This window comes from Amblyraja radiata, chromosome 3 (genome assembly GCF_010909765.2).
Source record: "Amblyraja radiata isolate CabotCenter1 chromosome 3, sAmbRad1.1.pri, whole genome shotgun sequence".
Lineage (NCBI taxonomy): Eukaryota > Metazoa > Chordata > Chondrichthyes > Rajiformes > Rajidae > Amblyraja > Amblyraja radiata.
Genome location: NC_045958.1, coordinates 23321035 through 23333860, shown reverse-complemented (window position 1 = coordinate 23333860; position 12826 = coordinate 23321035). Strand labels below are relative to the sequence as shown.

The 12826-nt window shown below is 44.4% G+C and overlaps 1 protein-coding gene and 1 long non-coding RNA gene across 3 annotated transcripts in view; one reads left to right on the top strand and one right to left on the bottom strand.

The window, feature by feature from the left end:
- Nucleotides 1–12826, bottom strand: part of LOC116970862 (aminopeptidase Q-like) — a 135132-nt gene that overhangs the window by 51966 nt on the left and 70340 nt on the right. For both annotated transcript variants that reach the window (XM_033017461.1, XM_033017460.1), the window contains exons 4-5: nt 8384–8510; nt 1311–1462 (exon numbers count right to left, since the gene is read on the bottom strand). In XM_033017461.1, the coding sequence (XP_032873352.1) occupies nt 1311–1462; nt 8384–8510 (279 nt within the window). The remainder of the gene's footprint in view (nt 1–1310; nt 1463–8383; nt 8511–12826) is intronic.
- LOC116970863 lies at nt 2398–6495 on the top strand. Its single transcript, XR_004411339.1, has 3 exons — nt 2398–2438; nt 5195–5200; nt 6486–6495. It is a non-coding gene; the product is annotated as an uncharacterized LOC116970863 (long non-coding RNA).

Sequence of the window (12826 nt, the reverse complement as noted above, 5' to 3'; positions counted from 1 at the left end):
TGGGACTAAGGGAAAAAAATTGTTCGGCGCGGACTTGTAGGGCCGAGATGGCCTGTTTCCGTGCTGTAATTGTTATATGGTTATATGATTTAGAATTTTTAAAATTCATCTCCTTGTGGCGACTGAATAATCTCCCTCCTGCTTTCCTTCTTCACATCCCACCCTGGCTTCGTTCACCATTGATCTTTTATTCACACAAGTTCAGTGTTATCCCACTTTCTCGTCAATACACATTTGGGGCAATATCTCTTTACGACAACCAATTAGACTGCGGCAAATTAGAGCACCCAGAGGAAACTTACGCAGTCATAGGATGACCTAGTAAACTCCACACATACAGCATCCAATATCAGGATCAAACTCAGGTCCCTGGCACTGTGAGGCAGCAATGCTGCAAGTTGTGGTATTGCACCACTTGCTGAGGCCAAGCCTCTCCAACCCCCTCTAGCAGTTTGTTCCCTCCATCCTCTGAGTGTAAACGTTGCCCCTCAGGTCTCTTTTAAATCTCTCATCATTTACCTTGCCTGCACCCTCGAGCTTCAGCAGAGACTGTGTCTTTTCACCTTATCGATGCTCCTCATGATTTTATTTACCATACCCCACCACTGTTTGTCAATACACCTACCTTGGCTCCTTGTTGTTCAGCACTTTTGTATTGTATTGTATTGTATTCCAAGGTACAAGGTAAGTAAGGCTTAGTCGAGGAGGACCACAGTCTAGGGTACTTCTGCAGCTGCATGTTGTGGGGCAGAGTCTGGTAGAGATACCCACAAACGAGGGAAGGGATATCACCCCAGGGGGCCACATGAGTAGCAAGGGTGCCTGATAATTCTGTGAAAACTCTCAAATACAATGCTAATGAATGTATGCATGGGCACTGAGAATGTCGGACGTGTTTTATGCACAGTTCTTGTTTTGTATATATTTTTTATTCTGAATAATATTTTTATTTTTGGAAATAAAACAAAAGCTCAATGACAAACAACAGTAAAACATCAGTAAAAGCATCACTCAGCAGTGGAGGAGCTCAAGAACCAGTTCAGTGTTTGCACAACATACAATCCCAAACAACTCAATGCAAGATTTTAGAGAAGCAATTATTTCCCTACTTCAGAGTTTTGTGAAAGACCATCGTACAAACTTGTGTACATAAGACAATTTCTTCAAACCCATGTTTAATCATCGGAATGGTTTCATTCAAATTACAACTTAAAATGATCAAACCACAACATATGAAGCAGCGCATTATTCCAAATTCCTAACAGAAATAAGTGCAGTAGCTAAGTTGTGAAAAGATTATGTAAACATGCCTGGTGTGCCAGCTCATGTGCAATAACTAGAGACGTTTCTAACATATCTTCAATGAATTCATTCGGATGATGAAGCAGCATATCCTTTCTGAAAGTCAGCAGACCCCAATTTTCCATTGCACTCCATTCAAACTCAGGTAGTGCTACAACATCTAAAATAAAAAGACTGAATAAGTCAGTTACAGTAAAAACGTCATGTCATAAAAGGGCGGCATGGTGACACAGAGTTGCTGCATTACAGCATCAGAAATCTGAGTTCGTTCCTGATTACGGGTACTTGTCTAGGAAGTTGGTACGTTCTCCCCGTGACCTCTGGATTTTCTCCAGGTGCTCTGGTTTCCTCCCACATTCCAAAGACGTACAGGTTTGTCCATTAATTTGGTTTGATATAATTGTAATTTGTCCCTAGTGTGTGTAGGATTGTGTTAATGTGGGGATCGCTGGTCAGCGCAGATTCGGTGTGCCGAAGGGTCTGTTTCCGTGCTGTATCTCTAAACTAAACTAAATGACACCTCACAAAAGCTATGCAGTTGATTGGCACATGCCAAATTGAACATCTGGTTTACTAATATAATAATAATAATAAATACTTTATTGATCCCCTCAGGGAAATTCAGATGTCCAGAAGCCCCCAACCAACAAACCCACAGATTCAAAACGAACGCAGACAGAAAATACATAGAATACAATGTGGACACTACCTGAGAGCAATAAATACTAAAAAAGACCAATAATTAACAGTTAAAAATTAAAAATTGCAAAATGCATCCCCCTACAGCCTAGCGGTCCGAATTATAAAATCTAATGGCTGCAGGGGTGAAGGATCTCCTGAACCGCTCCGTTCTACAGGGCAGGGAGAGGAGCCGGTTGTTGTTCCGAGTGCTCTTTTGGTATCTTGGTAAATGCACAAAAAGACATGGTTGAATAGCACCATATGTTCATGTGAAGGGCGCCAAAGTCTGCTTGGGTCCCTTTTGTAAATTAGGTTGGCACTGAATACATTTGGAATTGGAATAAAAACAGAAAATCCTGAAAACAGTTAGCAGGTCAGGCAAGGTCTGTGGTTGCAGAAAAATTAACATTTTTGGACAAAAACCCTTCGTCAGAACTGAAAAAGAGAGAAACCAAGTTCATTTTAATTGCAGAGGATAGAGAAGGGTTGAATAAAACAAAAGGAATAGCTGTGATAGGTGAAAGCCATTGCTTCCATGCTGATAAGATATGGATGAAATCATATGTTGACAAGATAAATGAGGACAGGTAAATAGAAAAAACTCCAACTACCTTATTGCACTGGTCTTAAAATTCTTTGTTTGTATTAACTCTTTCTAACTGTCCTCATTAACCTTTCAGTCAGATGATTTAATCAATTTAGAGTTCAGAGTTTAGAGATACAGCGTGGAAACAGGTCTTTCGGTCCACTAAGTCCGCATCAAACAGCAATCACCCTATACACCAACCCACACGCACTGGTGACAATTTTTACAACTTACCGATGCAAATTAATCTACTAACCTGTACATCATTGGAGTGTGGAAGGAAACCGGAGCACCCAGAAAACCCGCATGGTCACGGGGAGAACGTACAAACTGTACAGACGGCACCCATTGTCAGGATCAACCCCGGGTCTCTGGTGCTAAGACAGCAACTCTACTGTTGTGCTAATGTGACGCCCCAATTTATACACACAGAATTCCTGGCATCACCTTATAACAAATATTCCCTTTGTCATATCCATACACCTCCCCCCTCCTCCCCTCCAGCCTCTTTGCAACTTAAAACTAACTTGTTTTCTCGTGTTCCCAATTCTGACAAAGGATCCTCAAACATGAACTCTCGTTCATTTTCAGGTATTACCCTGCAAATTGCAAGATTTAGTGAATGTAATTTTCTAACTCTCTATGGTTAAATTTAAATTCATAAGCAGTGATTTGAAGGAAATGGGTAAAAGTGATTATTGGGCAAAACCTACCACCATTCAGGTTAGTGCATGGCTTACCTGCAGCATCTGCAGTTTATTTTACACATTGGGTTGGTTGTGTTCAGATAATTGTTGTCTAAACATTATATACTGTAACAGACAGCTGGCAAAAGGTTAACTTGATCCAGGAAATGTAATCGGGTACAAAATAGAAAAAGGAGAAGTGATCAATTCAACAATCATGTTCAAAAGGGAACTGCAGATGCTGGAATATCGAAGGTACACAAAATTGCTGGGGAAACTCAGCGGGTGCAGCAGCATCTATGGAGCGAAGGAAATAGGCGACGTTTCGGGCCGAAACCCTTCTTCAGACTGATGGGGGGGGGGGGAGAAAGAAGGAAAAGGGGAGGAGGAGGAGGAGGAGCCCGAGGGCGGGCGGATGGGAGGGTGGGAGGAGACAGCTAGAGGGTTAAGGAAGGGGAGGAGACAGCAAGGGCTAGCAAAATTGGGAGAATTCAATGTTAATGCCATACGGACGCAAGGTCCCCAGACGGAATATGAGGTGCTGTTCCTCCAATTTCCGCTGTTGCTCACTCTGGCAATGGAGGAGACCCAGGACAGAGAGGTCGGATTGGGAATGGGAGGGGGAGTTGAAGTGCTGAGCCACCGGGAGTTCAGGTAGGTTATTGCGGACTGAGCGGAGGTGTTCGGCGAAACGATCGCCCAACCTACGCTTGGTCTCCCCGATGTACATCAGCTGACATCTAGAGCAGCGGATGCAGTAGATGAGGTTCGAGGAGATACAGGTGAACCTTTGTCGCACCTGGAACGACTGCTTGGGTCCTTGAATGGAGTCGAGGGGGGAGGTGAAGGGACAGGTGTTGCATTTCTTGCGGTTGCAACGGAAAGTGCCCGGGGAGGGGGTGGTGCGGGAGGGAAGGGAAGAATTGACGAGGGAGTTGCGGAGGGAGCGGTCTTTGCGGAAGGCAGACATGGGGGGAGATGGGAAGATGTGGCGAGTGGTGGGGTCACGTTGGAGGTGGCGGAAATGGCGGAGGATTATGTGTTGTATTTGCCGGCTGGTGGGGTGAAAGGTGAGGACCAGAGGGACTCTGTCCTTGTTGCGAGTGCGGGGATGGGGAGAGAGAGCAGTGTTACGGGGTATGGATGAGACCCTGGTGTGAGCCTCATCTATGGTGGCGGAGGGGAATCCCCGTTCCCTGAAGAACGAGGACATTTCTGATGCCCTGGTATGGAATGTCTCATCCTGGGAACAGATGCGGCGTATGCGGAGGAATTGGGAGTAGGGGATGGAGTCTTTACAGGGGGCAGGGTGGGAAGACGTGTTGTCCAGATAGCCATGTGAGTCAGTGGGTTTGAAATGTATGTCGGTCAGGAGTCTGTCCCCTGCGATGGAGATGGTGAGGTCAAGGAATGGTAGGGAAGTGTCGGAAATCGTCCAGGTGTATTGGAGTGCCGGATGGAAGTTGGTGGTGAAGTGGATGAAGTCAGTCAGTTGTGTGTAGGTGCAGGAGGTGGCCCCAAAGCAGTCGTCAATGTAACGGAGGTAGAGGTCGGGGATGGGGCCCTGGTACGTCTCGAACAAGGATTGTTCAACGTACCCGACAAAGAGGCAGGCGTAGCTGGGGCCCATGCGTGTGCCCATAGCTACGCCTTGTGTTTGGAGGAAATGGGAGGAGTCAAATGTAAAGTTGTTGAGGGTGAGGACCAACTCCGCTAAGCGGAGGAGAGTGTCAGTGGCTGGGTATAGGTTGCTCCTCTGGTCGAAGAAGAACCGGAGGGCTCCGAGGCCATCCTGGTGGGGGATGGAGGTATAGAGTGACCGGACATCCATGGTGAAGATGAGGGGGTGAGGGCCCAGAGAGTGGAATGCGTGGAGGCGGCGGAGAGTGTCTGAGGTGTCTAGAACATAGGTGGGGAGGGATTTGACCAAGGGGGATAGGATGGAGTCAAGGTATGTGGAGATGAGTTCGGTGGGGCACGAACACGCAGAGACAATGGGTCTGCCGGGAGAGCCGGGTTTGTGGATTTTGGGGATTCAACAATCATGTTCATCTCACTCCCTCCCTTTCAGTTCCTTGCCTGCTTTCCACCAGAACCTCCATCACCCTTGTTCTGGTTGTTCCAGTAAATAGTCTAAATCAGCAGCAAACCATCTTCCAAACAATTAACTTCAAACAGCCACTAGATTTGTCCCAGAACATGTCCCAGCAACACTAGTCCCACCTGCCTGCATTTGGTGCATATCTCTCGGATACCTGTCCTATCCATGTACCTTTCTAACTGTTTCTTAAATGTTGGGATAGTCTATTCTTCAACTACCTCCCCTGACAGCTTGTTCCATGCACTCACCACCCTTTGTGTGAAAAAATGACCCCTCAGATTCCTACTAAATATTTTCTCCTTCGCCTTAAACCTACAGTTCCCTCCATAATGTTTGGCACAAAGACCCATCAATTATTTATTTGCATCTGTACTCCACAATTTGAGGTTTGTAACAGAAAAAAAAAATCACAATAATGTTTGGGACACAGCAATGTCATGTATATTAAAGTAGTCATGTTTAGTATTTTGTTGTATATCTTTTGCATGCAATCACTGCTTGAAGTCTGCGATACATGGACATCACCAGTTGCTGTGTGCCTTCTCTGGTGATGCTCTGCCAGGCATGTATTGCAGCCATATTTAGCTTATGCTTGTTTATGGGGGCTAGTCCCCTTCAGTTTTCTCTTCAGCATATAAAAGGCATGCTCAAATAGGTTCAGATCGAGCGATTGACTTGGCCACTCAAGAATTGATCACTTTTTAGCTTTGAAAATATCCTTTGTTGCATTAACAGTATGTTTGGGATTATTGTCTTGCTGTAGAATGAACCGCCGGCCAATGGGTTTTGAGGCATTTATAGACAATAGACAATAGGTGCAGGAGTAGGACATTCAGCTCTTCGATCCAGCACCGCCATTCAATGTGATCATGGCTGATCATCCCCAATCAGTACCCCGTTCCTGCCTTCTCCCCATAACCCTTGACTCCGCTATTTTTAAGAGCCCTATCCAGCTCTCTCTTGAAAGCATCCAGAGAACCTGCCTCCACCGCCCTCTGAAGCAGAGAATTCCACAGACTCACCACTCTCTGTGAGAACCTCTCTTTGTTTGAACTTGAGCAGATAAGATGCGCTATACACTTCAGAATTCATTATGTTCCTAAGACCAGCAGTTGTATCATCAATGAAGATAAGAGAGCCAGTACCTTCAGCAGCCATACATGCCCAGGCCATCACACCCGTATCATCGTGTTTCACAGTGGAGGTGGTATGCTTTGGATCTTGGTCTGTTCCTTCTCCCCTCCAAACTCTGCTCTTGAGATCACTCTGATATAAGTTAATCTTCATCTCACCTGTTTACAAGACCTTTTTCCAGAACAGTGATGACTCTGTATTTCTGTTCATGAGGTATTCTGCGGAGTGGTCATTGACAAATCTACACCTGTCTCCTGAAGAGTGTTTCTGATCTGTTGGACAGGTGTTTGTGTATTTTTCTGTATTATAGAGAGAATTCTGTCATCAGCTGTGGAGGTCTTCCTTGGCCTGCCAGTCCCTTTGCGATTAATAAGCTCACCAGTGCTCTCTTTCTTCTTAATGATGTTCCAAACCGGTTATTTTGGTAAGCCTAAGGTTTGGCTGATGTATCTAACAGTTTTATTCTTGTTTTTCAGTCTGATAATGGCTTCTTTGACTTTCATTGGCACAACTTTAGTCCTCCTGTTGATCAACAGCAATGAAAATTTCCAAAGGTGATGGAAAGACTGGAGGAAAGACTAGGTGCTGAGAGCTCTCTTATACTTGAATGAAAATTAAACACACCTGAGCAATTACAAACACCTCTGAAGCCATGTGTCCCAAACATTGTGGTGCCCTGAAATGGGGAGACTATGTATAAACACAGCTGTAATTCCTACATGGTGAAACCAAAATGCATAAAAATACCCTTTAATAAAATCTGACAATGTGACCACATGTGATTTTTTTCTATCTCAAGTTATGGAATAATTAAATAATTAAATGATGGGTCTTTGTCTCATACATTATAAATAAATGATGGGTCTTTGTCCCAAACATTATGGAGGGCACTCTATGTCCTCTGGTCCTCGATTCACCTACTCTGGGCAAAAGACCCTGTGCTTCTACCCGATCTATTCCTCTCATGATCTTATACACCTTTATAAATCACCCCTCATCCTCCTGCACTGCAGAGTGTAGAGACCCAGCCTACTCAACCTCTCCCTATAGATCAGACCCTGTAGCCTTGGCAACATTCTCGCAATTGAGGAGTTTATTAGACAAGGTGAAAGAGAGAAACTGATCCACCAAGAGAACTGGAGATGTGATAAATGGTTAACTCACTTACAGGCAATTTGCATTGCTGCCCAAAATCAAAATTATCCACAATGGGTTAGAGTAACCATGCATATATGTGTTCAGCACATTACTGAACTAGATGGCTTTTCACAACCATCCAGTAAGTTAGGTTTGATCATTTACAGGTATATTAATTATCCTGCAAATTGCAAGATTTATTGAACGCAATGTCCTCACATCCTATTGTTGAATTTAAATTCACAAGTAGTGATATGAAACAAGCAGGTGAAAGTGATTAGGTATAAGAAGGAACTGCAGATGCTCATTTACGCCGAAGATAGACACAAAATGCTGGAGTAATCTATTCCTTGTCTCCAGAGGAACTGTCTGACCCGCTGAGGTACTCCGGCATTTTGTGCCTATGTTGGGTGAAAGTAATTATCTGGTGATATTCAATAGCTTCCTTTATTCAGGTTCGTGCATTGTCTATCTTCAATAGAAAATAAGCAGCCTGCTGCAATAAATTGTCCCTTCCACAGATTTAACAGAGATTTGCACAAATTAGACACTACTCCAAAGCAATCTGTGAAAAATACCCCCTGTAGCTACCCAACAAATCCCTTTTATGACCTAATGTTATCCCTGCCCGTTTAAAGTGAAGGTGATGTTTAATATAAATGAGACTGGAAAGTAAAATGACGCAAATATTATGCTGACCTTGCACTAAGTCTTGGAATACAGCCTTGGATTAATGTATGCAAAAATTTGACTTACCTAGTTTGGATAATGGATAACTCACATTAAAATATTCCTCAAAGAATGAGAGAATTGGCCCCAATACATTTATTGCATATTGAGCTTCACCTTTTGATATGGCTTGTTTATCTGCCCAAACGCGAATCTGCAAACATTAAAAACACAATTTAAACTTTAGGGTGCATGTTCGAATTCAGCAGTATCTTCTCTAATATTTGATGTAATTCTGTGCCCTTGCATTACAGTTCTTTACCTACAGTGTTTTAAAGTAACTCTTCAAACTTATACTTCTGAAATTTCCTACATTATTACAAGGTGCCTAATGCATTTAGCTAGAAAATATTTAGGAGATCCATGGGTTTCTGAAAAGAAAAGTTATTGAAATACTGGAAAAATGTCAGGTAGGGTGTGTGAAGAAAAAGTTTCTTGTATCCAGCTAATCTGTTGGGGAGTTCATGCAAGATTGTTACTATTCCATCTGGTTGATCCCAATTTTGAACATTTTTTAAAATCCTTTTGATAGCTATTTGCCACAATCACTTTCCATGGGAGTGTGCTTTAGCAATTCACTAGGCAAGATAAGCTTTCCCTCATCAGTTGGAATTTTAGGTTCAAAGGTTCAAAGGTTCAAAGGTTAATTTATTGTCACATACACCTAGATGTAGTGAAATTATTTTTGCCAATGCAGCACATTAAAAAAGGAATACAAACATAACAATAATAAATAGCTTTAACATAAAAAACATTCCCCCACAATGGTTCCCATTATGGGGGAAGGCACAAAGTCCAGTCCCATCCCCAATGTCCACCCATAGTCGGGCCTATTGAGGCCTCCACAGTTGCCTCTACGGAGGCCCGATGTTCCAGGCCGTCCTCGCCGGGTGATGATGTTCCGGCGTCGGGAGAGTCCTCCCAGCGGCCTGGGAACCCTGGAACGGCCGCCTCCCTACTCGAGACCGTGGCTTCCGGAGCCGACAAGGCCGCGCCGAATGGAGCTCAACTGGCGATCTCGTCGCGAGATCCCAGGCTCCCGATGTAAAGTTTCAGCGCCGCCGCCCGCAGCTCCGCGATGTTTTTAACGCCGGTCCCAGCTCACCGGAGTTCCAGCGCGGCGACCCAGGCAAGGCACTGCCCGCCCCGCAATGGCGCTCCAGCGCTGCACCGCCCCGCCGTCCTCAGACCCGCAGCTCCGCCGCCGCCGATGCCGGTGCCGTCGCCGCCGCCACCGATGCCGCCGCCACCGATGCCGCCGCCGATGCCGCGGCTCCGGACGGCCCCGTTGCTCCTCGGACCCGCAGCTCCGCAGCCGCCGCCGATGCCGCCGATGCCGATGCCGAGGCTCCGGGCGATCCCCTCAGGAAATGCCGCTCCAGGCCCGCTGGTAGGTTGCGAGGGCGGGTCGAAAGTGCAGCCCGGAGAAAAGCTGCATCTCCGACCAGGTAGGGACCCTGAAAATTAGTTTCCCCCTTCCCCCCCCCCTCCCCACACATAAAAAAGCTAGAACTCCTTAAAAACAAAACACTAAACTAACTAAAAATAAGAAAAAAGATATGAAAAACAGACAGCTGCAGGCTAGGCAGCCATACCCCCTACAGGTCGGCGCCAGGTACCTGAAAAGGTTACCAGGTTACATGTAAAAATCAAATCAACAACCTTTTCTACAGGTAGGGTGTAGGAGCCACATCTTAAAGTTCTTTGTTGATATTTCTCCGAAAAGAGAAAATTCATTCACCGTACAAACCCCATCCAGTTAGTTCATCATTTTGATGACATCTATCTGATCATCCCTATTTTTTAATTGTTTCCCAATAAAAAATACTCTGAGACAACTGTAATTTCTCTGTATTGATATCGGCCCTCGAGATCATTTTCGTCTTTTTCTTCGATCAACATTCTCACAGCACAAAGAACTACATGGGCTAACTGAGACAAAGGTAGAAAGCATGTACGGGGATCCCAATGAGTGGTAAAGCTGCTGTTTCAACTTTGTTTAGAGATACATCGCGGAAACAGGCCCTTATGCCCCTGTCCCACTTAGGAAACCTGAACGGAAACCTCTGGAGACTTTGCGCCCCACCCAAGGTTTCCGTGCGGTTCCCGGAGGTTTTTGTCAGTCTCCCTAATGGTCGAAAGTGGTTTCCGCTTCTTCTATGTTCCGACGATTATTTTAAAAAATTCAAAACCGGCTGCGACTAAAAATAGGTTGCCGTTTTAAAAATCGGTCATTTTTTAGTCGAAGCCGGTTGCGATGCTAGTTGGTGGTTGCCGGAGGTTGCAGGTAGTGGAAGGTCTTACCTGCTCCCCCAACCTGTCCAAGTCATCCTCCTCACAGTTCACACTGCCAACCAGCTTTGTGTCATCTGCAAATTTGCAGAGGGCCTATTCTCAAAATATTATTCACCTCAAGTAAGTTTTTCCTTCACCTCCGTTGCTGCAGAGAGAATACAATGCCAGTTATCAAATCTTTCTTCAAAATGAAAAAAAAAATCCTGCCCTGACAACAGTTTCATAAATTGCCCCTGGATCCTCTCCAGAGCAATTGCCCCCTTTCTACAATGTGTCATAGTCTTACAGCATGGAAACAGGCCTCCTCACAGTTCACACTGCCACCCAGTTTTGTGTCATCTGCAAATATGCTAATGACAATCATGACTTCAAGGAAAGTACCAGCAAGAAATCTGAAGAGATGTCGAATGAAGAGTTGAAGTTCATGGATGTTATGAAATACTTAGTGAAAACTGACGTACACTATTGTGTGGACTTACCTTTCAAACAAGAAAGTGTTAATCTGCCGAATAATCGTTGTATGGCAGAGCAACGTACCCAGACCTTGAAACGCAAGTTTGGCGAGAATAGTAAATTTCATGAAATAAGAATCTCTTTGAAGAATAATTTCTACAAGGATGTTTGCTTAAAATCCATATCTACTGAGTTGGAGGCAATCCAAATGGTAAAACATCTAACCTCTCTCTGCAATAAGGGAGGATTTGCACTTTCCAAGTGGAACAGCGATAATTTTGAAAGCATTCCACTAGATGATAGAGCCAAAGAAACCAGAGAGTTAGATTTGGACAGAGACAATCTGCCAATGGACAGAGCATTGGGAGTTACTAATGTTGTACAACTGAAATATGTTAACACAGAAGAAAATTCTGTGAATTAAGTTTTCAGGGAACTGACCGCGACCCGTTTCTTTAGCGAGAAAAGATGGATCAATAAACTAAAATCTCTCTGCAAGCCAGACAGAGAATGGCCAAAGCTTGAGCTGGGATTTGAAATCTCTGCTAATGATCCAGGCATTAAATCAAACCTAACGGTGAACTTTATTGCTAAAGATCCTGTTATTCTTTTGAAGGATTTTCACACTTCAACATTGCTGTTACGACTTCTGGTGGCGCTATGCTGTAGTTAAGCCACGCGCCAGCTAGCTCCGTGAAAACCCCGACTTTAAGGGGAAAAAACTGAACGGGTCCGCTGAAACTTACCGGCAGCTTTTAACGAGGGGTGAGTGACGTCATCAGACTGCGACTCCTGCCGATTAAATGTCATTAACTCGTTCACCTCCGACGACAAAAACCTCTACAAAACGAACAGCCAGGACAAAGCCGCCGGAAGAAGAACTCGGCCAGACTGAAGCCTCGACCACAATTCCAGCGCCGACCCAAGAAGAAGCTCCCAGACAGTCCCGAAAGCCACAGCCCCAGCTACAGCCTAAAAAAATCGTATTGGATAAATTTCGAGCTGTAGTTGGTGAGGAACTTTCAGGTATGAAGGAGGAATTTAAGGAAATGAACGATGAATTCATGTCAGTGAAAGGATTGAAGGGAGAAATATCAACTATCATCACTGATAAGTTATCTTCAGTGAAGGAAGAAATATGTGACAGTATGGACGAACATATGGTGGAGGTAAACTCTAACCTACAAAAGTTGGAATCTGAATTTAGCAGTAAGTTGGAACCTATTATTGCTGCGGTACAACAACATGACGTGGCTATATGCCAGTTGGAAACACTAGCTGAGTCAAGTGCTGAAACAACAAAAAGAGTATTAAAGGAGACTCAGCGTTTATCTGACTTACTTGCTAAAGTAACCGAAAAATGTATTGACCTAGAGGGGCGTTCTAAACGTCAGAACTTAAGGATTGCTGGAGTTAAAGAAGGTAAAGAGAAAGGTAAAAACCTATGTGACTTCACTGTTGAACTCCTACAAGATGTTTTACAACCGGATGAAAAACCTTTGCTGGACCGAGCCCACAGAGCACTGAGAGCTCGACCAGGTAAACTTTACCCCTAATACTTAACTAACACTCCCTAGGGGGGAAAACTGGCCTATTGTTGGATTAAACTCTTTTGGGCCTGTCCTGTTTACTTCCCCTTTTTTCCCCCCTTTTTTTTAAATTATAATTCTTTAAAACCGGAGCTAGTATTAATTTTATCAAAAGCTACGGAAGTTTTTGGAT